This window comes from Phyllobates terribilis, unplaced genomic scaffold (assembly GCF_046119375.1).
Source record: "Phyllobates terribilis strain yellow unplaced genomic scaffold, ASM4611937v1 Scaffold_5__5_contigs__length_657084704, whole genome shotgun sequence".
NCBI classification, from domain to species: Eukaryota; Metazoa; Chordata; class Amphibia; order Anura; family Dendrobatidae; genus Phyllobates; species Phyllobates terribilis.
The window spans coordinates 273,514,152-273,542,002 of NW_027362765.1; the positions used below are offsets into that span (position 1 = coordinate 273,514,152).

At 44.6% G+C, this 27,851-nt stretch overlaps 1 protein-coding gene across 1 annotated transcript; it reads left to right on the forward strand.

The window, feature by feature from the left end:
* Window positions 1-16: 16 nt before the first annotated feature.
* UTP18 (UTP18 small subunit processome component) lies at window positions 17-27,851 on the forward strand. Its single transcript, XM_073684178.1, has 15 exons — window positions 17-194; window positions 1,575-1,865; window positions 3,432-3,553; window positions 6,626-6,721; window positions 6,937-7,007; window positions 16,068-16,165; window positions 17,629-17,754; window positions 18,613-18,787; window positions 19,801-19,901; window positions 21,674-21,764; window positions 22,875-22,998; window positions 24,262-24,436; window positions 26,591-26,736; window positions 26,818-26,858; window positions 27,674-27,851. Exons 2-14 carry the CDS (start codon window positions 1,587-1,589, stop codon window positions 26,840-26,842), a joined length of 1,629 nt encoding a protein of 542 aa, XP_073540279.1. The 5' UTR covers window positions 17-194; window positions 1,575-1,586; the 3' UTR covers window positions 26,843-26,858; window positions 27,674-27,851.

The window sequence follows — 27,851 nt, forward strand, 5'->3', positions numbered from 1 at the left end:
GGCTTTGCGTTCTGTGGCAGCGGCGGATGTGGGCGGGGCTCGCCAGTCAATGACGCCCAGTCGCTGTTACAGAGTGCACAACTTCAGTGCTGGTATTACTGGAGCGGGGTGTAGAGGCAGGAGCGGGGCTGCAGGGGGCGGGATTCCGGTGTAGGGTTTAAAGGTCAGAGGAAGCTCCACGTGGTTTTGCAGAGGTAAGTTCTGTTGTTGGTCAGCGGTCTGGTGTATTGAACGGCAGCTGTGAGTCCTCTGCACTCACTGACGTGTCCGAGAGACCGCCGTCCTCCCGGGGCTCTGCCAGCCGTGGGCCGCTCTGTCCCTCCCTGCTCATGGACCACAGACTGATCCAATGTGATCAGCCACTCGTGGCTGCAGTGCCCGCTTATAGAGCTTGTCCACCCTCTGGTACCACGTGGCCCAGGGGGCTGCATTCCTTCCTGTAACTGCTGGTCTTAAAGGACCCTGTCTGGACTGCCCCTTTAAATAAAGCTATAAGCCCCTTCAGAGTGTGGCCCCAGGGGGGGTCAGCTGATTCCTGCACTTGGAAGTTGCAGGTATTTTCCATGTAATTGAAGCTGTCATCTCTGGTAACCTGTCCTTATTCATGGTCTCTTCCAGGTCCTGTCAGGTCCTTATTCTGCCCTCTCAGAGCAGTGTTCGGTATTGACCGGCGTGCCGTGTGCCTGATAGGTGAATGTGCAGCAGTTTGGCCCAGCCTCCTGTATTCAGGGGCTGTGGGTTCCCTCCCTGTCCACCATTTCTAGTGAATGGAGGCAGAAAACACATTAAGATCGCCTTGTAAAATCTACAATATTTTCCATTTATAATCTGTATGAATGATGTATCCCCTGATATAGCCTACACTGTTAATAAAGAGAAAAAAATACATATATACTTCTGCCAATACTCTTGTTCCAGTGTCACCACATTTCCCCAGTGTTGAGCTGGACACACCACGTAATAGTGGCTGTGGGGCAGAATAAAACTTTTTTTTTTTTTGTGGAGATATTAACAATCAAAGTATTTGACACCTAATGAGTTAACACCCACTTGGACTTACAGGGGTTATCTAACAGAGTTCATTTTATTTAATGGATCTTGGAATAAAAACAAGTGTCACTATGTAATGTACACAAAAAGCTGTGGTATTGGACGGGGTTAGCTCTCTGAGCTCTGCTACATCTAAAAAACTCTTGATTGTGTCACAACTGCTGCACCCAGTTCACTAAGGCACCCATTGATGGAAGCAGTGGTGAAAGTCCTCTTTCCTTATAGGATGTAACTGTAGGTTCTGATGTGTTAATTATGCAGTGACATCAGGAGGATGGCATGGAGGTACACCTGTGCCACCTGCAGCAGGTATAGCCTAAGCTCCTGCTGCGTGTGCTGGGACTGGCTCTGATCCCAGCACTATAAAGGGGGGGTAGCATATTGCTAGGATCATCATTTTCTGACTAAGGGTCCAATTCTAGGACTCTTGTGATCACAAGATGACATTAGTGTTTTATAGAAATCATCAAATGTTCAATGTTGAACCTAAGCTCTAATGATGCTTTTTGTGTCTTTTGTTGTAGCTGTCAAGTGAAATGCTGTCGGCAAAACAAGACAGCCATGAAGGTCTTGACCCTCCTCCCAAAAAGACTTTGCAGAAGAATTCAGCGAAACGTAAGGGTGACGAGGGCCACGGCCCTTCTCTCAAGAAGCCAGGCGTTACAAAGCGGCTGCAGTACAAAAAACAAGAGGCGGCGATGAAGGCTAGAAACTTACAGATTTTGGCTAAGAAATCAGATGAAGAGAAGTGTTTGGAGGATTTGGTCTTTGGTGGTGAGGATGAATTTGTGGACAGACTTCTTGGTGATTCCAAGGTAATTTTTTTTATTTGACAACACTTCAGAAAATGCTTTAAACAGTAAAACAATAAATCCATGTTCACACATTCAGTATTTGGTCAGTATTTTACATCAGTATTTGTAAACCAAAACCAGGAGTGGAACAATCCGAGGAAAAGTATAATAGAAACACGTCACCACTTCTGTATTTATCACCCACTCCTGGTTTTGACTTATAATACTGATGTAAAATACTGACCAAATACTGAATGTTGCCTTATGCCAGAAACAGCGCCACCTCTTTTTGCAGGTTGTATTTAATTTATTACAACAGACCATCAACACCAAACTCCAACCCATGGATAGGTTTCTGGAAAAACAGTCATGTTTTTATTGAAAGGGTATTCCCATCTCCAAGATCCTATCCCAATATGTAGTAGGTGTATTAATAATAATAATATTAGCAAATGCCTCCAATTAGAAATGTAGTATAGGTTTTCTGATTCGCTATGTCTCTTTCCTCATGTGCAGGCATTGCAGGACCTTAGGTATCCATGGTTAGACCACTAGCAACTAGATAACTGTCACTATATCAGTGGTCATAACCATGGATACCTAAGGTCCTGCAATGCCTGCACATGAGGAAAGAGACATAGCGAATCAGAATAACTAAACTATTTCTAATTGTAGGTATTTGCTAATATTATTATTACCTTCAATTAGAAATATAGTATAGTTATTCAGATTCACTATGTCTCTTTCCTCATGTGCAGGACCTTAGGTATCCATGGTTATGACCACTGATACAGTGACAGCTAGTTGCTAGTGGTCGTAACTATGGATACCTAAGGTCCTGCAGTGCCCTGCTAATGAGGAAAGAGACATAGTGAATCAGAAAAACTATACTACATTTCTTATTGGAAGTATTTGGTATTATTATTATTATTATTATTATTATTATTATTATTAATACACCTACTACATATTGGGATAGGATCTTGAAGATGGAAATACCCCTTTAACTCTAATCCCTTTTAAGGTACGGAGAAAAAGCCTCACAAGTACAAGAAAATTGTTGTGTGTTTTTTACATGACTAAAAAAAGTGACCCTGACAAGAAACTGTGTATGAACACAGCCTTAGACGGGGTTCGCATAGCATTTGCAACAACAATTCAGTGGCTCCGTTGGGGCTTACCACTGATCGGGATTTGTGTGTGTATATGCCGACAGAGCCATTGACTATAATGATGTAAAAGTCACAATGTGCTCTGTTGTGCATTATTTTTTGCTTTATACACCTATATGAGACGGGTAGCTAGATGTACACGGCCAAAAATGATGCACGACAGAGCACACTGACTCCGTCTACATCATTATAATCAATGGCCCCCACTGGCGCATATACCTGTTTTACAAGGATTCAGATATTAGTCCCAACGGAACCACTGAAGAGATTAATAAACACTATGTGAACCTAGCCTTACACATCGCAGACTAGTGCTGTGATTTATGAGGGGTTAAACAGGTGGCTACTAAGCACATGCCTTGTATGTACCAGTCCTTTGCTTGTCTCGCATTGCTGTGTGTTTTATGTCTTGTAGACCAGAGCTGATCTCAGCGCAGATCTCCTAGAGACTGACTCCGATGATGAAGGGGAAAAGGACACTGACGTCCCCAGCAAGAAACCAGCTTGGGTTGATGAAGATGATGAGGCTGACGAAAGGTACGCTTGTAATAACCCCTTGAGGACAAGACACGAGTAGTGTTTTTTCATCTTTATATTTGTACCTGTTTTTTATTACTGTAGGGTTTTTGTATCTGTCTAAACCAGGGGTCCTCAAACTACGGCCCGCGGAGGACTTTTATCCGGCCCGCCGGGCTATGGGCGGAGGAGAGGAGAGCGGTGTCAGCGCCCGCCCTTCCCCCCGCTTGCTCAGGGCCCCGGCAGGCGGATACTTACCTCTCCCCGTGCCTCTGCAGATCCGCTGTCTTCCTGCTCTGCGCTTCCTGTGACGTCTCAGGTCAGAGGGTGCGGTGACGTCTTTACACCGTGCTGTCACAGGCAGCGCAGAGTGGGACGACTCCGCCGCCGCGACGCTGGAGTCCAGACCATAGTAGAGCAGCGGCAGCAAGTGAGAAGTGAGGTGAGTATTGGATTTATTTATTTTTTTTAATGTATGGAGGCATAGGTCATTATATGGGGGGGTGACATCCTGCAAGGGGTATAATATGGGGGGGTGACATCCTGCATGGGGCATTATATTTGGGGGTGACATGCTGCATGTGGCATTATATAGGGGGTGGCATGCTGCATGGGGCATTATATGGGGGGGGGGTGACATGCTGCATGGGCCATTATATGGGGGGGGTGACATGCTGCATGGGCCATTATATGGGGGGGGTGACATGCTGCATGGGGCATTATATGGGGGGTGGCATCCAGCATGGGGCATTATAAGGGGGGGAACAGCCTGCATGGGGCATTATAAGGGGTGGAACAGCCTGCATATGGCATTATAAGCCTGCCTATTGGGAACATTTACCTGCCCATTGAGGACCTATGCTGCCTATTGGGGACATTTACCTGCCTATTGGGGACATTTACCTGCCTATTGGGGACATTTACCTGCCTATTGGGGACCTATGCTGCCTATTGGGGACATTTACCTGCCTATTGGGGATATTTACCTGCCTATTGAGGACCTATGCTGCCTATTGGGGATATTTACCTGCCTATTGAGGACCTATGCTGCCTATTGGGGACATTTACCTGCCTATTGAGGACCTATGCTGCCTATTGGGGACATTTACCTGCCTATTGGGGATATTTACCTGCCTATTGAGGACCTATGCTGCCTATTGGGGATATTTACCTGCCTATTGGGGATATTTACCTGCCTATTGGGGATATTTACCTGCCTATTGGGGATATTTACCTGCCTATTGGGGATATTTACCTGCCTATTGGGGATATTTACCTGCCTATTGGGGATATTTACCTGCCTATTGGGGACATTTACCTTCCTATTGGGGACCTATGCTGCCTCTTGGGGACATTTGCCTGCCTATTGAGGACCTATGCTGCCTATTGGGTACATTTACCTGCCTATTGGGGTCCTATGCTGCCTATTGGGGTCCTATGCTGCCTATTGGGGACACTTACCTGCCTGTTGGGGATATTTACTTGCCTATTGGGGACCTATGCTGCCTATTGGGGACCTATGCTGCCTATTGGGGATATTTACCTGCCTATTGAGGACCTATGCTGCCTATTGGGGATATTTACCTTCCTATTGGGGATATTTACCTTCCTATTGGGGATATTTACCTTCCTATTGGGGACATTTACTTGCCTATTGAGGACCTATGCTGCCTCTTGGGGACATTTACCTGCCTATTGAGGACCTATGCTGCCTATTGGGTACATTTACCTGCCTATTGGGGTCCTATGCTGCCTATTGGGGACATTTACCTGCCTATTGGGGTCCTATGCTGCCTATTGGGGACATTTACCTGCCTGTTGGGGACATTTACCTGCCTGTTGGGGACATTTACCTGCCTATTGGGGACATTTACCTGCCTATTGGGGACCTATGCTGCCTATTGGGGACATTTACCTGCCTATTGGGTACAGTTACCTACCTATTGGGGACCTGTGCTGCCTATTGGGGACATTTACCTGCCTAATGGGGACCTATGATGCCTATTGGGGCCATTTACCTGCCTATTGGGGCCATTTACCTGCCTATTGGGGCCATTTACCTGCCTATTGGGGCCATTTACCTGCCTATTGGGGCCATTTACCTGCCTATTGGGGACCTATGCTGCCTATTGGGTACATTTACCTGCCTATTGGGGACCTATGCTGCCTATTGGGTACATTTACCTGCCTATTGAGGACCTATACTGCCTATTGGGTACAGTTACCTACCTATTGAAATACCGGTTGATTTAACTTTACTTGTTCTTCATTTTAAATATTGTATTTGTTCCTGTATTGTTTTTTTTTTACTACAAAATAAGATATGTGCAGTGTGCATAGGAATTTGTTCATAGTTTTTTTTAAAAACTATATTCCGGCCCTCCAATGGTCTGAGGGACCGTGAACTGGCCCCCTGTTTAAAAAGCTTGAGGACCCCTGGTCTAAACAGTAGTACATTGGCTTGTGTAGTTATAATACAGAGTGATTCACTCGCTACTTTACCCGGAAAAATTGCTGTAATGTCTAAAAGAGATGGTCGACTACTGTACAAGACTAAAGTATCTAAGTAGGCCATATGAGGGCTTGTTATTTTGGATGAGTTATACATTTTAATTGCATTTTTTATTTATTTATCTTTGTACATGTAATGTCTAATTATTATTAATTGGAGGGGGAGAGGTTGGTGCAAAACTGTAAATCCAGCAATGTTTTTGGATTTGTTTTAACAGCGTTGGTATATTTCATGTGATACTATGGTCTTTGGATCAATATGTTTATGGTGGTAATGTATTTGCACAGACCTGCAGACTAAAAACACAGTTTTTTTTTCCTGACAGCGTAAAGTTTGTATTGGCGCCATGGTGGGGTTGGGTTCAGATTGTTTTATTCAGTTTTTTTTTTTTTTCCATTATAATATTGTACAGGCAAAATTTAAAAGCCTTCCGTCCAATTAATATGCCTTTACCTTGCACTTTTATGTTAATTGTAAATGTATACGTCATGGATGGTGTAGTAAAGGGGTTTGATGATGAGGCCATTTCTTTGGATGTAAATGAGATTGGCTGTGACAGTCTTCATACTTTGTACTTGCAGCATTAAAATGACCCATCGCTACCGGAAAGACGTGATGAAAAGCAAAGCTGAGACGACTCTGGAGAAGGAGAAACTTCAAGTCAGACTGCAGCAAGAGTAGGTAGTTAATGCAGATGCTGGGGCTACAGATTGTGCATCACGGCTTTCTCCCCTTGCAGCGGGCGATGCACCGGAGCTCCTCCTCGTTGTCTAAGACTTCCTTTCTGTCATTCCATCATTGCACCACTCTTCTGTATCTGCATGTAAAATGTTGTACCAATAAATGTGTGTAATCTCCTTTTAATCTTTTTTTTCTTAAATCCATCTGCTAGATTTGAGAAAGCAATGGGTGGGGTACCAGCTTGGGCTTCCAGAGATCCTAAGAAAAGACTTTCTAAAGAAGGTGAGCATATAATAACGAAGCCTGTACTTTTTCTTTAATACGCCATCTTTACCACAGATCGAACACTGGGAAGGCAGTTTAGCGTTACGTTCCCGGAAGTGCAGCGTACGGCATTAGAAGACAGAAGGTGCATGGCCGCACACAAGCTAACAGCATTCAGACAGTACTGGGAAGTGAGCCCTGTCAATCAGAAGCGGGGGAAGGACACTAATCTACAAATGAGGAGGCATAACAATGCACCAAGCTCTTGGCTACACCTAGGGTGCACCAAAGCCTCCTTATTTGCATATTAAGTTTCTTTCTTAGGCACTGTCCCAGTAACAGGTACAGTGCTAGTATGCTTGTTCTTTGGGCCAAGCCCCTTACAACACTGTATACCCCATTTAAAATAAATGAATTTTGGGGGTGGTAGACTCCCTTTAACCTCTTCCCGACCGCCCACTGTAGATAAACGTCGGCGCTTGCTGGGCTCTGTGCAGCGCGGACGTTTAAAAACGGTGGGTGGTCCCGCAGCGCTCAGGACCCCCAGCGCTGCAGGAGCGGTGCAGAGCGATAGCTCTGACAGGGAACATCATCGGGACCTGATTGGATCAGGTCCCAGTGATGTTAACCCTTTGCTGTCTTCTATATGCCGCGATCTATAGTGATTGCGGCATATAGAAGACAGCAGGAGGAGAGGGGGTCGTCCACTTACCTCTCCGACGACCCCTGATACCTTCCAGGACCTTGGGTTGCTATGGCAGCTGGAGGTCACATGACCGCCTCCAGCTCTGCCATATTTGGTGTCCTGCCTGGCTCAGCCTGCAGCTGAAGCCAGGCAGGAGACTCTGACTGTGAAACAGTCCGTGAAGATCTCATGTAATGTAATATATGTCTATTACATTACATGAGATCAGGGATCAGAAAAATAAAAATTAATGTCCCATACAGGGACTAAGTGAAAATGTAAAAAAAAAATGTTTTGAAACTGTTAAAAAAAAAATACAAAATAAATTAAAATAAATAAAATATTAAACCGATAAATCCGTATATTTATGCAAAAATAAAAAAAGTACACATATTTGGTATTGCCGCGTCCGAAACAACCCGAGCTATAAAACTGTCACACTAATTAACTCCTTCTGTGCACACCGTAATAAAAATAAATAAAAAACGGAGCAAAAAACTATGCTTTTTCCTCATATCGCCAAACAAAAAGTGGAAAAAAATGCGATCAAAAAGCAAAATGGAAATAAAAATGGTACCGCTGAAAACATCAACTTGTTCCGCAAAAAAAAGCCGCCATACAGCTCCATCAGCCGAAAAATAAAAAAGTTATAGCGCTCAGAATAAAGCAATGCAAAAAAAATATTTTTTCTATAAAATTGTTTTGTGTAAAAGCGCCAAAACATAAAAAAAATATACAGTAAGTGTAGTATCAATGTAAACGTACTGACCCAAAGAATAATGCTGCCTGATCACTTTTACCACACGCAGAACGGCATAAAAAAAAAAAACCTCAAAAAACAATTCCTGAATTGTTGGTTTTTGTTAATTTTACCTCCCAAAAAACGGAATAGAAAGCGATCAAAAAATGTCCCGTACCCAAAGATGGTACCAATAAAAATGTCAACTCGTCCCGCAAAAAACAAGCCATCACATGACTCTGTCGGCCGAAATATGGAAAAATTATAGCTCTCAAAATATGGCGATGCAAAAACTAGTTTTTGCAAAAAAAAAAGCGTCTTAGTGTGTGACAGCTGTCAATCATAAAAACCCGATATAAATCTGGTATCTCTGTAATCGCACCGACCCGAAGAATAAAGTAATCTCATCACTTATACCGCACGAGGAACGGCGTAAAAAAATAAATAAAACCAATTCTTCACCTGCTACTGATTTGTTTATTATGTCTCCCAAAGATCGCAGTATGGCTCGGCACACATTTATCCTGCGCTGAGCACTTACACCAGAGTTTCCATGTAAATCTCTGAAATACGTGAATCAGACCGAACCCATGACGGAAGATTCCCTGTAATGAGGCAGATATAGGTCACTGTGGATGCTGTCTGGCCTGTGATCCCACGGTGTCATTTGTTTTAGGCGTGCATAAAAGTGCGGTTGGCCACAGTTTTGTGCACTTCTGAAAAAAAGGACACCACTAAACAGAGGCCAGACGGAGTCCAGAGTAACTCTGCTGCCTCATTACAGTGAATGGATCCCGCAGGGGTTTCATCTGAATTACATCACTTGGAAATTTAGATGGAAACCCCGATGTAAGTGCTCAGCCTAGAGCGCCTGATAAATGTTACGTAAAATGTTCCCAATAAAAGCTTCAACTCAGTCCTCAAAAAAAGCTAGTCCCCACTCAGGTCCGTCATCTGTTAAAAATATAAGGGACTTCCAAGTTACTGGTAGCAGAAAGGCTCTGGAAAAGCAAAATGGCCCTTGCCCCCCAAAAGAAATTCAAAAAATGTTGTGCTCCCAAATCCAAATGCCTATTCTACAATAATTTGTTCTCCAATTGTCAAATAGCGCTCCGTCCCCCCCAGATCTCGCGTTATGGCTGAGTGGTACGATACAGCCACATATGGGGTATTGCCACTTTTAGAAGAAATTGTGTGACACATTTCGGCACCATTTTTACCCATTGCCCTGTGTGAAAATGTAAAATCTGAGGGTAAAACATCCCTCTTTCTTTATCACTTCATTGGGGGACACAGGACCATGGGACATCCAAAAGCAGTCCCTAGGGTGGGAGAACAAAAAAAGGTAGCCACAGACTAGTTCTGACTGCAGGCAACTGCTGCCTGCAGAACCTTCCGTCCAAGACTGGCATCAGCTGAGGAATAAGTGTGGACCTTGTAAAACCTTGAAAAGGTGTGGAGTGAAGACCATGTTGCGGCCTTACAAATCTGAGAAGCTGAAGCCTGATGGCGAACAGCCTAAGAGGCCCCCACCGACCGGGTGGAGTGAGCCCTTACCCCCGGAGGGGGAGATTTGTCAGAGACGCGATATGCTTCCAAAATGGTAGAACGTATCCAGCAGGCGATTGTTGACTTGGAAGCAGGGAGACCCTTGCGACGCCCCTCAGGAACGACAAAAAGGGCGTCCGAACGCCGAAGGGAAGCCGTTCTAGAAAGGTACACACGTAGAGCTCTGACCAGATCCAGTTTGTGCAGGGATTTCTCCCGAGGGTGCACTGGGGCCGGGCAGAATGAAGGCAAAACAATGTCCTCATTGATGTGGAAAGAGGAGAGACTACTTTTGGCAAAAAGGAGGGCACTGGCCCGAGCACTACCTTGTCCTGATGGAAGACCAGAAAAGGCGACCAACAAGAGAGGGCTGCGAGCTCTGCAACCCTCCTAATAGAGGTAACAGCCACCTGAAAAGCCACCTTCCAGGAGAGAAGAGAGGCTGAGTTGTCCTGAATGGGTTCAAACGGGGGCTGTTGAAGGACGCTCAGGACCATATTAAGGTCCCATGGATCCACCGGGGGGCGATAAGGCAACGCCAGGTGAGCCACCCCTTGCAGAAACGCTGGAATAGAATAGACAAGGCCGAAACTTGGCCTTTGATAGTGCTTAGAGAGAGTCACGCTTCCAGGCCAGACTGAAGGAAGGCCAAAATGACCAGTAGCGAAAAGGACATTGGAGCTAGCTGATCCTTTTCGCAGTGACGAAAGAAGGCTCTCCAGGTTCTGTGGTATATGCGCGAGGTTGCGGGTTTCCTGGCACTAATTAGGGTCTGGATGACGTCCGCAAAACCAGCTTCCCTCAACACTGCGGCCTCAATGGCCATGCCATTAAATTCTGAGACCGAGAACTCTGATGAAGAATAGGTCCCTGAGAGAGGAGGTCCGGACGGTCCAGCAGTCTCCAGGGGGAGTCGACGAGCAGGTTTACTAGATCTGCGTACCAGACGCGTCTGGGCCAATCCGGGGCTATTAGAATTACCGGTACTCCCTCTGTCTTGATCTTTTTGACGACCCGAGGGATCAATGGTAGAGGGGGAAAAAGATAATGGAGCTGGAACTGAGACCATGAGATGACTAGCGCGTCTTGAGCGATCGCAAGGGGATCGCGGGACTGGGCAACGAAGGATGGAACCTTGTGGTTTAACCGAGACGCCATGAGGTTGACGTCCGGCGTGCCCCATCGTAAGCATATCTGATGGAACACCTCGGGATGGAGAGCAATTCTCCTGAGGCAAGGCCCTGCCGACTGAGGAAGTCGGCCGCCCAATTGTCGACCCCCTGGAATGTGCACTGCTGAGATTGCCGTAACAGTGTTCTCTGCCCAAACTAGCACTCGTCACCTCTATGAAGACGGACTTGCTGCGTGTTCCTCCCTGACGGTTTGTGTACGCCACCGCTGTGGCGTTGTCCGATTGTACGCGGACTGGGAATCCTGCAAGAATGTCCTGCCAGTGACGCAATGCCAGGTAAATTGCCCTTATCTCCAATATATTGATCGATAGGGAGGCTTCGTGGAGACTCCAACGGCCCTGCGCTGTGTGGTGGAGGAAAACTGCCCCCCAACCTATGAGGCTGGCATCGGTTGTGACCACCTGCCAGCGAAGTGGTAGGAATGACTTCCCGGGTCTGAAGGAAGAAGGACGAGTCCACCATATTAGTGACCTTCTGACATGAGGAGGTAACCTGATCCGTCGATCTAGAGATGACGGGTTCTTGTCCCATGCCAACAGAAGGGCCAGTTGAAGAGGCTGGGTATGGAACTGGGCAAACAGGACTGCTTCCATGGCTGCCACCATTTTTCCCAAGACACTCATGCACAGGCGAAGGCGGCGTGGACTCGGGTCGGAGAGAAGGTGAATCCCCCTACGGAGAGAGTTTGTCTTCTCACTTAGAAGAAGGACCCGGGCATGGGTCGTGTCAAACTGCATCCCTAGAAAGGTTAAGCGCTGAGATGGGACCAGGGAGGATTTGTCTGTGTTGATCAGCCAGCCTAACCGAGAAAGCGTGTTCAGGGTGATCTGGAGACTGTGGAGACAGTCCCTGAACGTGGGACCCTTGATCATTAGGTCGTTGAGGTAGGGGATAATTACAATCCCCCTGGCTCGTAGAATGGCCATGACTGTCGCCATTACCTTTGTGAAAACCCTCGGGGCGGAGGCAAGCCCGAAGGGGAGAGAAGTGAACTGGTAATGTGCGTTCTGGAAGGCAAATCGAAGGAACTTCTGATGTGGTGCGCAAATTAGAATATGAAGATACGCATCCTGAATATCCACTGAACATAGGTATTCCCCGGCCTCCATACCGACCTGAGGGACGCCATTCTGAAGTGCCGTACGCGTACCTGTCTGTTTAGTTGTTTGAGGTCTAGGATCGGACGTAGTGAGCCGTCCTTTTTTGGAACGACGAAAAGATTTGAGTAGAAACCTGAACACCTTTCTTGAAGGGGGACTGGAACTATAACTCCTGAGCGCAGAAGGGAGGCCATGGCCTGAATGAAACTGGGAAGTAGAGATGGATGCGGGTGGCGGGACCTGAGAAATAGTGTTCTTGGTATGGCGTTGAACTCGATCTTGTAGCCTGATGTCACTATCTCCTTGACCCAGGCATCCTCTATTGCCGATACCTAAGGGTCTTGGAACAGAAGAAGACGGCCGCCCACCCTGGGAGAAATCCCAGGTGGGAGTGACCCGTCCTGCTGAGGAAAACCTGTTGGATCGTGATCGGGATCCAGAGGGCTTGGAAGAGCGATCCTTTGCGTGCCAGCTGGGAGTGGGCCTAAAGGTAGGCTTACGTTTGTCTTGCTGTGCTGGAGTACGGTCCTGTTGAGAGGAGGATCCTGGTTGAGGGAACTGACGAAAGGGCCGGAACTGAAGGTAACGTTTTCTAGGAAAAGGGCGATTAGGTCTCGGCTGAGGCAGGGAAGTGCTCTTGCCCCCAGTGGCATCAGATGATCTGGTCTAATTTAGACCCAAACAGTCTGGAGCCCTGAAAAGGGAGATTTGTTAACGATTTCTTGGAGGCCAGGTCGGCGTTCCAAGCCTTCAGCCAAAGAATCCTACGTATAGCGATGATATTACTGGAGACGCGTGCTGAACAGGTAGCGGCGTCAAGGGACGCAGTGAGGAGATATTTCCCTGCGTGGGCGATCTGATCCGCTAGGTCAGCCAGATCGTCTGGGGAAGCCCCGGAGAGGATGCCCTGCCTAAGCTGTTTGGCCCATGCGGAGACTGCCTTTGATACCCAAGTTGAGGCGAAGGAAGGACGAAAGGAGATGCCAGCAGCCTCGAAGGCTGACTTAGCCAAGGCCTCAACCTGTCTATCCGTAGTGTCCTTGAGGGAAGAACCGTCTGGAAGGGACAGTACCGTCTTAGCCCAGAGACAGGAGGATCCACAGAAGGGGACTCCGTCCATTTGCTGACGAGGTCGTGGTTAAATGGGTATAGCATGTCTAACTGTTTCTTTCCAGTGAAGCGCTTCCCTGGATGCTCCCATTGTTTTTGAAAGACACCATCAAATTCTGAATGGTTAGAAAAGGTGCGTGCCGGGCGCTTAATTCTCTAGAAGGAAACGGAGTAGTCCTGAGAAGGGCTCTCGTCCTCTTTAACATGCAGAGTGTGATTGACGGCCGATATAAGGCTGTCAACCATGTCCTGGACTTTAGAATATTGGTCCGTGTCGGATCCAGAGTCAGAATCTGATTCCACGTCAGATCCCAGAGCGGCCTCTGGGGAAGAGGTGTGAGATGCAGGGAGCAATTTGGAGTCTGGAGAGCTGGAGGATGAGCTTGTGTGAGTCCTTTTCTGAGAACGTGCTCTCGGTCTGCCCTTAGAAGGAGGGGGCAGGGGTGCCTGCGAATCGTCCGTTGGAACGTTCGGAGCACTGGTGGCCGTGGATAGCATGGGCAAACGTTCTAGGACCTGCACCAGAGATTGAGATACCTTGGTGAGATCGGAGACAGACTGGGACATAGCAACAGCCCACTCCGGAGGAGGGGGGAGTTACCTCGTCCTGGGCGGCAGGGGGGGTCTTGGGGTGCCAGCATGATGGGAGGCCTGCAGGTCGAGCAAAAAGCCGTTGTCAGACCTGCGGGCCACTTACTACGCTTGTGCTCTTTGCAGTACTATGTGACTGTGTGAGCTGGACGGACAGAAAGCTCCCTGGGTTTGGGCATATGTGCCTAACCAGAAATACTGCAGAGGAGGGAGCCTGTGTTGTGAGGAGGTGCCAGAGTGGGTCCTACCCGGTCTGGAATGTGCACGGTCCCGTATCCTACGTCGGAAAGTCCGGAGCCGCGGAGACAGGAGCAGGGCTGCGGTGATGAGGCAGTCAGACAGAATGCTGCTGCCGGAGCCAGACCGAGAGCAGCGTAGAGGGGCGGAACGTGTTGCCCTGAGCGAGCTAGGGAAGCTAAAGCTCCGATAGGTAGAGGGGATGGGGACGGGCTTAAGAACTTGGCCGCTGATAGGCCCCCGGGATAAAAGTGGGCGTGACGGAAGCATCATAATGCTCCACAGTCCTGATTGGCCGCTTTCCAGGAGGGGCGTGTACCCGCCCAAAAGAGTAACGCCCACCCGGACCCGCCCCCCGACAGAGCGCGGGCAGAAATGCCACGCAAAAAATAGGACAGAGAAACGGTGGGGGGTTTCTGTGGGGGACGCCATGTTGGGGAGGGGGGGGGGACGCCATTGAGTACGAGGCCCTCGGTTCTCTTCCCGATGTCTGAGAGGAGAGGGGGCGTGGCCAAGCGCTGCAGTAGGTAAGCGTCGGCGGGGAAATGAGATGCTTCCCTTATTAACCCAGGATTTACGGGCCCGTGCATAGCTGAGATGTGAGGGACCTGGGACTGAGGAGGCAGCAGGGAGGGATTGTACCTTTCCTGATGACTGTTCTTGCTCCTTCCCTCTGAGGATGTACACAAGAGGTCCTCCGTGGATAGGGGGGATCCTGGCTTTTCCTCCTTCCCGTACTGACTGGTCCTGGACAGTGCAGGAGACGGTGTCGACCACAGAATCTGGGGGAAGGTCACCGTAGTGACCACCGTCTCCCTCCCAGGCCGCTCCGAGGAGGGGGCTGGGGTGGGGAATGGGCAAGGACTGGCCACCAAGAATCACCCTGAGACACCCGAAGGTGACAGGGGATAGGTCCTGCCCAGCGGGTCCGAGAGTGGGCGATGTGGGGGAATGCCACACTGCTCTCTCGGTCGCTTGAGAATGGGGATAACAGGGGACGCAGTGTTCCCTGTTATCCCTGAAGAGCTGTATCTGAAAAATAAAGAAGAAATGTTAATAAAACACAACAGGGTTGGATCAGTAGGATACAGGTCTACCTCCTACAGACACTAAGCTTAAACTGGTGAGCTTGGTGCCTGTAGGAGGGTGTATACTGCGGAGAAGGAGCCTTTTCTTTTTTGCCTAGTGTCAACCTCCTAGTGACAACAGCATACACCCATGGTCCTGTGTCCCCCAATGAAGCTATAAAGAAAAACACATGCACGCTTTTGATTTACTTGTTTTTTTTCCCTATTCATTTGAATGGGTGAAAAACGCTGAAAGATTGTACATGCTGCAGATTAAAATAAAACTGCCGTGCGTGTTCAAAACTGCAATGAAGAGATGAGCCACGTGCACATGAGATTTCAGACCTCTAATTTATTTTGCTGGTACTGTAAAACACTGCAGTTTTTTTTTTTCTGCGGCAAAAGTGCAACAAGCTATCACCTGTCTGCAGGATTGATCATGGCTACCAGGCCGGTGGGCATCCAATCACTGAGCCCCCCACATTCGCCAGAACAGGGCCTTCTGTGTTCCATTTGAACAGAGTGGGAGTCGAGTATGCGCACTACCTCTGCATTCATTCTCTGAGAGACGAATGACTTTCTGTATGGGAAGAGTGCCTTGCTGTTTTATTTTGCTAAAAATTTTTGATCTTGTATGTCTACAAGAATGCTAAGCGAGCATAGTCCAGGTGAAGATGTCATAGGGGTCACTACTATCTCAGAAAGTAGTATAATCACTGTTGGACATATGAGCATTCCCACATTCCTTGACAGGACTTGCATACGTTTTTATGATGTATATTTTATATCACCTACATTTTTTTCGTAGATGATGACGATGATGAAGAAGACAATGAAGAAAACCTGTTAAGTAAAACAGGAAATTTGCTTTCAAAATCAACGTACCTCCCAAAGGGCATTTTACAGGTAAGAAGTCTGGTTCCATGGTAGTCTGTACTTTCTTGGTTGCCGATGGACATGTGGTAGGTTTCTGTAGCCGTTAGGATGACATAAGTGTGTCATCTGTGTGCTGTGTACCAGAATAGAATGCAGAATAGAAATTACAGATGTTTAGGTGTTAAAGAAGTGCAAAGATATAGTTCGATAGATAGACATGGGGAAAATGGATAGCTAGATCTAGATAGATATCCGTGACTGCACAAAGCATCAGGGCAATCTGGAAGAGCAAAGGCGAAGCACCAGAATTGATGCTCCTCTTTTGGGGCGGCTGCGGGCTGGGAAGGGCCCAATAACCATGGACCTTCCCAGCCTGATAATATCAGCTCACAGCTGTCTGCTTTACCTTTGCTGGTTATCAAAAATGGGGGACCCCACTTAATTTTTTTTTTTTTTGTCAATTCATTTATTAGCTTAATACATTTACAGTAAGTAACACACACTTCACTAATTCTATATTTCACAGATATCTATCTAGCTATCTATCATCTCTTCACCCCATATCTATCTATACCTTTGCACATCTTTAACACCTAAACATCTGTAATTTCTACCCTGCATTCTATTCCGGTATGTGTCACATGGATGGCACACTGATACGGATAACCCGGTACTGTTTTTTCGAGTACCGGTAAAATCAGGACATGTGAAGGAGGCCTTAGAGAAGCAGAATCTCAACAATCTGTGAACAACTACATTTAAAAACTGGAACCGTTTCAGAAAAATGTTCCTCAGCGTATTATCCATCTCTGATGGTCACAGACCTTTTACCAATAGAAAACATTTGGCGCGTTATGAAAGGAATAATTGGGCAAAAAAGACTCAGGACCGTGGAGCAGCTAAAATCCTACGTCAGACAATGGGACAGTATTTTTCTCCCGAACTCCAAGAATTGTCCTCACTTACTGACTATTGTAAAAATAAGAGGGGATGCTGCACAATTGTAGACGTGGCCATCTTTTAACTTTTGAGATGTTTTTGCCATCAATTTCTTAATAAAATAAGTTATTTCTTTCAAATGAAATGGAAAAATGTCTAGTTTTCAACTTCTGATATGTCACAACATTACAATCACTAGCAGGTCTTATCTCTGGGATTTCGGTTAGAAACGAGAGTGAAGGATGCGTGGTCTCTAGCCCACTACCGGCCGCCCACTGCACGGGAAACATAAGCGACTAGTTCAGTGTTGTAGTTCCCTGCACAGTGGGTGGCCAGGGGAGCAGTGGGGTTTTGAGGGTCGCTGCAGAAAGCCCTCACTGATGGTAAATAATGGCACATCACTGCACTATGCCATTACTTATCAGAGCAATGCCTAATAATTACAGTGTGCCTAATCACCAGCGCCTGTCAGATACGACAAGCAAACATTACTATGAACGCTACACATCAACGTAGTAACTTCTGTTTTGAATCTTTTCCTTTTTATTTTGTAGATAAAAAGTTGCTTGAATGCCAATTACGAGAGGATGTCCAAAACTCCACTCACAACAGTTCAGTTCCACCCCATGGCTCAAGTTCTTATGACTGCAGGTCATGATCGCTCAATATCATTATTTCAGGTTTGTTGTTTTTTGGTTTTAATGTTTGCTCAATGATTTCCAAAACTTTCATAGAAATCAATAGAGAGAAATGTCCACACCTTTTACCTTCCATAGGTGCAGGTCCCAGGGGTAGGATCAGCATTCCTCATAGATTTGGGGGATATCCTGCAGTTATTCCATAAATGTAAGAGATGGGTAGAATACTTTAAACTTGACTTCCAGCCTAGCTAGTGTGCAGGGCTGTGGAGTCGGTAAGCCAAACCTCCGACTCCTCAATTTCCATGACTCCGACTCCACGACTCCGACTCCCTCATACATGGCTCATGTTTAAGTGATAAATTTACTGTAGCACAGATTCATCTCAGCTAAGAGTCTAGACCCTTAGATCAGGAATAGGACAGACATTTATAGGACATTTCATAACTTTCCCAAATTCTTATGACAAAATATTCCCCACAAACTGCACTGGACTACTGTACCCAATTTATTATATATTTTAGGAGTTGGAGTCGGTCCATTTTATACCGACTCCACCAAAATGAGCTCCTACTCCACAGCCCTGCTAGTGTGGCATGATTTTACACTTAAATTAGTGTGGCCACGTGTTACCGCAGGTGGGGATGGTTTTGCACACATGGTGCAGTTATGAGCATTCTATTTTTTTTAATGAACCATATACCAACACAGATTTTCATGTACTGGGGAATAAAAAAGAAAAAATGGAAAATTCCTTCCTTGTGTGTTGGAGATCTTGAAATGAATGAGCAGACGATAGACAAAAATACATTGAAACAAATGTGTATAATTTAGTTTCACTAATATTCTATTTCCAGCAAATAATGCATATCCTTTTTTTTTGCAATGTTCTGCCTATAGGTTGATGGCAAATTAAATCCAAAGATACAGAGCGTCTATTTAGACAGATTTCCAGTTTTTAAAGCCCAGTTCAGCGCTGATGGAGAGCAGGTGATCGCCACTGGAATGTGGCATAGAATATTTTATGCTTACGACATGATGAGTGGGAACATTATTCCATTTACCAGGATAAGAGGTGGGTGTAAAACTCGTGTTAAAGGTTATCCATGCATATTAAATAAATAAAATCTTCATAATTTAGCAGATACTTTTAATCAAATTCTCTTACCATTGTCTCAACTACTGCTCTGCACACCTGTTCATCTGATCGGGAGCAAGCCCTGTATGTAGTCTGACCCCTCCAGTCACCATCTATCTGCCCTCCTGCTTCTTGGCAACTTATATTTGTTGGGAAGCAAGTATTACTAGGTAGTTAGGACGATTTATACCTACTGCATCAAACTAGGCAGGGATTGTAGTCATCGAGAAACAGGTTTGCAAAAAACAAAATAATTATAAAGATGGTGGACACGGCCTTTACATTCACATGTCTGTGTATGGACCATGATTTCCTAACCAGCCGTGGGACCCAATTGCAAAAGTCTCGTATATGCCTGTTAGGCTGTTGAGTTTAGGTCAGGAGATTCCTCGCTGGTCTGGAAATCGGTCTATAGCCGGATTGTGAAATGTGTACATGTGAATGCCGTATTATGGACCACGATGAATGTGGACAACAACACTTTTGCAGAGGCAGATACTGTGGGAACAGAGACCAAAGAGAGCATAAGATGACTGCTTTTGCCTCCTTATAGTGAATGGCCTTGTTGCTGGTTCTGCTAAAATCCCATTTTTCAGCCCTTCATACGTAAGCCCCAATGCAATGTGAACATATCCTTAGGCAGACTGGAGAGAATGCAGCAATTGTCTAATATCTATCTACTTTCATGTGCTCAGCATCGTGATCCCATAATGTGCCTTGTGTGTCAAGAAGTGATTGGACTTGTGCTTTAATATTTGATGGCTCTTCTCTTTTGTGGCAAAATATATATATTGATGTTGTTTCCTGACCCAAAGGATCACGAGACTGAGTCAATGAAAGCAGATAGATATTAAACAATTGTTATAATACAAAACAATATTGTTGTGTGTGTTTTATAGATGTTTATTTTCTTTTGTTCTTTTTTACTCCTTAATATATTCCTGTTTCAGGCTTGGAGGAAAAGCACATAAAACATTTTGAAGTGTCTCCAGATGGATCATTGCTCTTACTTGGAGGTTCCTCTGGATACTTGCATATGCTTTCCATGAAGGTAAAATATTAATCCTAAGCAATCTAAAACCCCTCCTCTTATTGGGCCTGGTTATTCACTAACTAATGATCTCTTTTATTTCTGAATAGAATGATTAAAAAACAACCAAACACGTCACTTAATTGCATCTCAAACAGATGGCTGGCCTTGCCAATGGGGCACCAGCTAGTTGTTGGTGAGGCAGTGACAATGGTGCTATGACTGCAATATTCTCTAGTTAACAATATAATTGACTCATTCTGTACTTATTGTAACATTAGACACAACACATACTGAATATAGCAACATAAATAGATGATTTTAAAGAGCCCCAATAGTCGGTAAGAACCCATGGAGTACTATATGTTTGCTATATGGGCAAGTTAATGCCAGACCATTCGGGTGAGAACCTTACTGACAAAGAGAACCACCGAAAGTTGGGTCCAATTATAAACAAGACAATAATTGGGAAAGATAAACCTTTATTGAACAAATGGTTATAGTGGCACTACATGCTCAAATGTTACATGTACAAAGTGTTAGAAACACAAGATGGAGGACTGCAATAACAGAAACGGGACTAGGAATATCTCATACAGTGTCAAGTACACATTAGTTAGTATACCACCACGTGCAGACAGTATATCTCAAAGGTAAGAAATGCATACAGTAAATATTAGTACACCCCAGGCCACTTATTACAGTATGGTACCAGACTGATTCATACTATCACTAAATAGAGTTGCTATATGAGTGTATTTCCAATGGTAATATACAAATGCCACCCCTGTTGTATAGATGCAGGTGGGAAGGTGTATATAAATTATTGGCCTTGCCGTTAAGTACAGAGCGCCTGTAATTAGTCTGGAAAGTCATTCTCTGCTGACAGTCCCTTTTAAATGTGGAATCACTGGGGATGTCCGCAATGGACCAACCTGTTATCCACTTATCTTGTAGGAACCATTTTTCTAATGTGATTCACCATTGGACTGCTTTAAAAAGTAGCTGACCACTATCTTGATCTGGAAAGCCTGCGCATTCTGGCTGCCGTCACTCTTCTGCGCTGTGGAGAATTCACCTTTACTGTGCGCCGGAAGTTACAGTAACTCTCCAGCGCCTGCGCTCTTCAAAATTGAAGACCGTGCCCACGGAAGGGCGGAACGGTGCAGAGGAGAGACAACAGGCAGAATGCATAGGTGCTGGATTTCCGGCCACTCACGAAATCTTGTATAATGAAGAACGGAGGCAGGCTTATCTTCCGGGCAGCGTACGCCCCATAGCCTGCAAGATCACAGTTAAAAAAGTTGGCAGGTATGACTAATTTCACCTGTATACAACCTGTATGCCCAATATTATTAACTCCAAAAAGCTTAAAGGGGTAACACATTTCCTTTTAATGGGCTGCATCTCTGTATACTCCGTGCTGATTGGGCAGCGTCAGTCTGTGTACGGATATACCCCAAACAGGTGGCACCCAGATGTGACTGTATTTCTAGGTGGGATAAAAGACTAGCCCAGAATTCTCATTTACGTAAATGTGCCATAAATGGTGACCGTATTAGAGAATACTTCAACTTTCAAGTACTGGGTTTTCCAATTATTTGCTGTTTAAGCGGTTTACATATCCTAGGCACATAAAATGGACCCTTGCCTTGATTCAGCATGACTAAATGTGTGGTGGAGACCACCTGTAAAACAGAGATGATTTCACAAGCTGTTCTCTGCTTTCCTCTGTTCATTACTGCATATACAGTATACAATCGGGTCATATATATATAATTTTTTTTTATTAGACTAAAGAGCTGATTGGAAGTATGAAGATGAACGCGGAGTATGTCCAAGCTGTGTTTTCTTCTGACAGCAGTAAAATCTTCTCAAATTGCGGTAAAGGATTTGTAAATACAATGACTTTATTTTTATATTACTTAAATGGGTTCTCAAAGAATGTGATAAAATGGTCCCAATCACACATTAATTTTATTTATATAGCGCCAACATATTCCGCAGCACTTTACAATTAAGTGAGGACATGCGCAGACAATAAAGGCAATACAAAGTAACACACAGTTTAACAGTTATAGGAGGAGTGAGGGCTGCTCGCAAGCTTACACTCTATATAACATAATTAAAACAGCAGCCCATCCTAGTCGTGTGTCAAGACGTGTTCAGTCTTTGACATCCCGTGTAAGAATTTCCTACTGTTTTATGTATACAGACCATGTCTTTATGGTTACAGTGAATAAACGACCCCTATCTAGTCTGATCTTTCAATCAAAATCCAGGATTTCTCCCCTAATTCTTGCTTCCTTAATAAATATGTTATAAAGACCAGCCCAGATTCCGTCCCATTCTTGGCATAAAACATACTGTATTCGCACTGACCTCTCCTACAATAATGTGAAGACCAAAATATATTTCCTGTATATGTGACTTCCATCTATTCCTTCACTATATCCATGAGCAAACCCCAGTGTAACCTCATTAGACATCTCCTGCTGTTACAGACCTCTTTCTAGGGTTTACCTTAGTATTAGATTTTCCTGTAATTAATTATACAGTACCCCTTTCATCAATACAGCAATATTCTCCTATTTGGGATATATTTTTACTATTTTCTTTCCATTACCATTACCCTGATATATACACCCTTATGTGTTCAACTACTATGTGCAATATTTTCTAATTTACCTGCCAGTTGCGTCACACGTTTGTGTGTCATCAAATCACCTTCATTTCTGTTATGATGGATTGTCTTTTTTTATAAGTCCTAATAAAATTGATTATTTTTTATATGCAACTTTATTTCTACGGACTCTTTTTTTGGGGTCTGTAAACTCCCTAATGTCGTCTATTGATGTTTCTATCTAGTTTGGGAGGATCCCTATACTTATTATGGTCCTCATACATTATTGTTGTCTTCTTTAAGACCTCTTTCTATGCATACATTGTTTGATCGGCCGTCCACCTCACTACTGTACCTGCTTCTTTCTTTAGATGAAGGTCATGTGTACGTGTGGGATGTAAAAAGCAGGAGGTGTCTGAACAAATTTATTGATGATGGCAGCTTATGTGGGACCTCTCTTGCTGCATCTAAAGACGGCCGATACGTGTCTTGTGGGTAAGTGTACTGCTGGCAATCACTTGTATGGCATATTAATCTTGCTTGATTACTATACTATATAGGTTCATGGTTTTTGAGGTTGAAGGTAAACATCACGTTCAACCTATAGTCTATTTATCAAGAAAAGTTTCCAGGCCCTCCCTGAGCTTTTTTTAAGTGAATCAAATATATATACTATAGATGAAAGGAATGCTTTGTGCGGCCATGGTTAATGTCCGTGCTCTCTGGCCGTAGACCAGATCTGCGTGAACTCCCTTACTGTCAGGATTCCCCTGTGCAATGATGACTTCTCGCCAGCCTGGCTACTCGTAAGCTGAACTTGGGATCCCGGACAGTACGGAAATTAGCTTATTTCCTATCTATAGCCAGAGGGCACTGACCTGGACTGTGGACCGGGGATGGGTGAAGCGATCTGCTCATCTCTAATGTCTGTTGTGTTTTTTTTGTGTTTTTTTTAAATGGAGGATAATCTACTGATATATCATGAGGCCACAACACTCATTATTCAGGTTTCCTTTTGTATCACATTGATCCTCATGGATCCAGTGGCAACAGGATGAAATTAGATAGGTTTACTTTAGCAAAATGTTTTAGTTTTATTTCATGCTTTGTATCCTGTATTGTGCACACAGTCACAGCAGATTAGTGTTCCTACCTATAAGAAAATGAGTTGCTTCACTCCAAAGCAACCCAAAGATAGATCTGCTATAGACCGGAAGTTTCATTGGTCAGTTATGTGATGAATACGCTGTATAATCCGGAATTAAGCCTTATCTGATTGGACTGCAGAGTCCGGCTTGATCCACAGAACTCTATAGAATTTTTAAGGGCATCCTCTGTTGCTAAACTATTTCTTCATAAAGTACAGCTGTATTGTTAATTTTTTTTTTCCCATAAGGTTGTAAAGGGTAATGTGTCAGCCATCCAGTGCAGACAGACAGAGCCATCAGGGGAGTGGAACAGACTTTGGACTCCCCTTGGGCTGTTCTGTTGGTGGTCTTCTTAGGTGGACACACAAGTGTGTCCAGTCTGTAGTGTTACTAATGCAGAATCATTTTTATCTGCTGACCCACAATCTCTTTTCATTTTATATGAAAATGTAAAAATCCAGTAGTTTTCAAGTTTATCAATACTTTATCCCCTATTTCAGCAGCTGTATCTCTTCTGTATTATAGAAAATAGTCCGTCAGTAGGCAGATACAGCTGAATTCTCTCTTCGATCCATACTTTTGTAACGTTGTTGTAATTGTCATGTTTCAGCTCAGACTCTGGAGTTGTGAATGTGTACGGTTATGACGACTGTCTGCAGAGCTCGGCCCCGAAGCCTCTTAAGTCTGTTATGAACCTGGTAACAGCAGCCTCTACGCAAGTATTTAATCCATGTACAGAAATTTTGGCTGTTGCCTCCAACACCACAGCGGATGCTGTAAAACTGGTAAGGGTTGTCATTATTTCAATTTTTTTTTTCTGTTTCATTTCTTTACAAAAAATAGTGCTTGGGAATATATAGGTAGCTTTCATGGCTGATACCTTCACACCAAGGCATCATCCTGCACACCCCTTATGGGGCATGGGTAACCAAAAATGCCTTCAAAGACTCTTCTGATATTGGGTCTCGGCACACCGCTGTTGGAGCAGGCCGGCCACGACTAGTGACATCATTTACCAGTATCTAAACACTTTAGACTCTGAGGAAAAGGAGTGAGGCTGGACAGACATCTGTCTGAGAAGGTTTAGTGAATCCTGTAGTGAGCATGGGGTTGGATACGATGACCCTGGAGGTCCCCTCCAACTCTAACGTTCTATGAAAAACAATGACTGGGTTGCAGAGATCTGACCCGTTACAAAGTATTTTATCGGTATCTTAGAATATGTCCATTTTGCCTCCTAAGCTGACATCAGATTTGACCAGTTAGTTTCTGGAAGCAAACCTGTCGTGAGAGCTTCCCTCTGTCTACAGAGCAATCTGAGCCACCAGCCCTTCTCTAAGCCCATCTGCAAATTACTGCCAAACAAACTTATATGCAGTGTACTTTGTCATTTACTTATACGTTTAGTGTTCCTTAGCACCAAGTGCCGCAATAGACTCATAATGACAACTGGGAAATAAAGATTGATTGTGTTTCAGTAGAAATGGTGTTAGAGGTTAAAGGGGTTGTCCCATTTAGTAAATCCCATATCCAAGGACTCCTTTTTGGAATTGTGATGCCACGTTAGCTTTAGGGCAAAAGCATTTTGATTATTTTACATGAACTGTTTCAATATGTAATACTTAAAGGGGTTATCCAGGACAATTTTTTTTAATTATGGGCCTAAGAACTTACAGGCAGGTGGTTGCTAACTGCATGACTGTTGTGCCCGGCACCAATCTCTTCCTGTTCAGAGCGGTCTCTCCTACAGGCGATTTTGTGACTACTGGTGATGTTACGTCGACGGAACAGCTGGTTTTCATCCGCTCTGCTCTGCTCTGTTGACAGGTCGTGACTGCCGATGTCATGCTGACCGACAGCGCCTCCCCGCTGCATAAACTGCAGGGAGCCGGCTGTCAATCAGCAGGACGTCGTCAGTCACGCCCCTTTGAAGAGTTGCTCTGTTGAGGTGAAGGAGGAACCCGGTTGGAGTGGTCTGTGATCGCTCAGAGCTGGCGCCGGACTGGACAGGCAGTTATCAACTGTCAGTTCTTAGCCCAAAAGTAAAAAGAAATAGTCCCTGAAAGCCCCTTTTTAAAGTAAAATTGTGGACTGAAAATGTTTCATTAATGGCCTATTTTTAGATCAGTGGGGGTGAGAAGAATGGAGTGGCCATGGTCACAACCCCTTCATTGCTTATTCTGGCTGAACACACTACATAGGGGTTTCACTGTACTTGGCACTGCAGCTCAACCCATGCCGGTAATCGGAGCTGAGCTGCAGTACAAGGCACAGCCACTCTTGTATTTCAGGTGCCTTAACTTAAAAGCAATCTGTCAGCGGGATTTAACAACCCAAACTATGCATGTAGCCTTTTCAAAGCCAGGTCCAGTAATACTTTTATATGGCCAGTTCATTCCTCAGTTACTGAGAAATCAGCTTTTCAGTTTATATGTAAATGAGGCTGTAGATCTGAAAACTGTGTCACTCCAGCTCTATTCCTTGCCCAGCTCTGTCTGTTTCACTGATCGCTTCTATGCCGTGTGACTTCAGGCAAAAAAAGTAGTCCGGCCGGAGGAGGCCGTACCGGGTAGGAAATAGAGCTGGAGTGACATAAATTTCAGATTTACAATATCACTTCAGCCTCATCTGCATATCAATTCAAACACTGATTTCTCAGTAACGGTGAAGGGACTGGTCATGTGAAGGTATTGCTGGACTTGACATTGAAAAAGCTACATGCACATAGAAATGGTGAAATCCTGATGACAGATTCCCTTCAAGAAACCAATGAAGAATCTCCATGGCCCTTTTTTTTACAGATTGATCAGGTTCCAAGGGTGGGATTCCCACTGATTCTATGTTCCCTATTCTAAATATAAGCTATTGATTTTAAAGATGTCTCTTGGGACTTAACTTTTTTGTTGTGCTAAAATATTGTTTTACATTTTTATCATTAGGTTCATATACCTTCATTTACTGTTTTTTCAAACTTTCCCGTACAAGTCAAAAAGAAAATAATCCACTTTCCCCGAGCAATGGATTTCTCTCCTCACAGTGGCTTCTTTTCAATAGGAAACAACAAAGGTGAAGCCTTACTGTACAGGTAAGAAGTCGTAAGTCCCAAGACAAAATGTTGGCTATACAATGTAATAGCAATGCTATAATTTCTTGTTCTTTTTCATAGGTTAAAACATTACTCTGATTTCTAATTAGGAAGAATGAATGGTAAGAAAGCTGCACTGTTGTATTATTTATTTATTTCACTCACTTATATAGCGCCATTAATTCCACAGCGCTTTACATACATTATCATCGCTGTCCCCATTGGGGCTCACAATCTAGATTCCCTATCAGTATGTCTTTGGAGTGTGGGAGGAAATCGGAGTACCCTGAGGAAACCCACGTAAACACACGAGAACATACAAACTCCTTGCAGATGTATTATGCCTTTTTTTCAATAGTTGCCTTTTCGAAACCCATTTGTTTTAGATTAATTAGGGTGCAGGAAAACCGATTCTCCCCATGTACAGTAGTTGTGGAGGGATTGTACTCTACACACACACACACACACACACACACACACACACACACACACACACACACACACACACACACACACACACACACACACACACACACACGCGCGCACATACACACACACAATGAACACAATATTCACAGGGTAGCTGCTAAGTGTCTGATCACTGGTGGCTTCACTGCCTGGCACGCTCCATGATAACTAAAGCAGATCCTAAGTTGAAACTATTTTTTTGTTGTAAGAGGTTCTTATATTGAACCTCCTCAATATTATGCATTTGGTTTAATATTGGGGTCCATCTGTGTAATACTTAGTCTTTTTAAATTTGTGTACAATAGAGCCATCTAGTGGTCATTATTCAATAATGCAGATCTGCTAGAGTATGTGAACTGCTCAGACCTGGACTCTAACGTCTGCCACTATACTGAAAAGCTCTCTAAATCTTTTATCACACAGACTTTCAATCTCAGTAGCTGATAGGTCACCTGTTTTTTTTTTGTAGGTTTGTTGAAAAGCAGAAGATGACCCTTCCTTCTTCCATAAACTTGATGTTCACACTTCAATATGTCACAACATTTTTACATGAAGTTAAATCCAGTTGCCTCCTTTATGGAAGAATACCTTTTGTATCATAATGTCTTCTTACTTTTCTCTCCAAAATAAATATTTTTCTTTTGTAA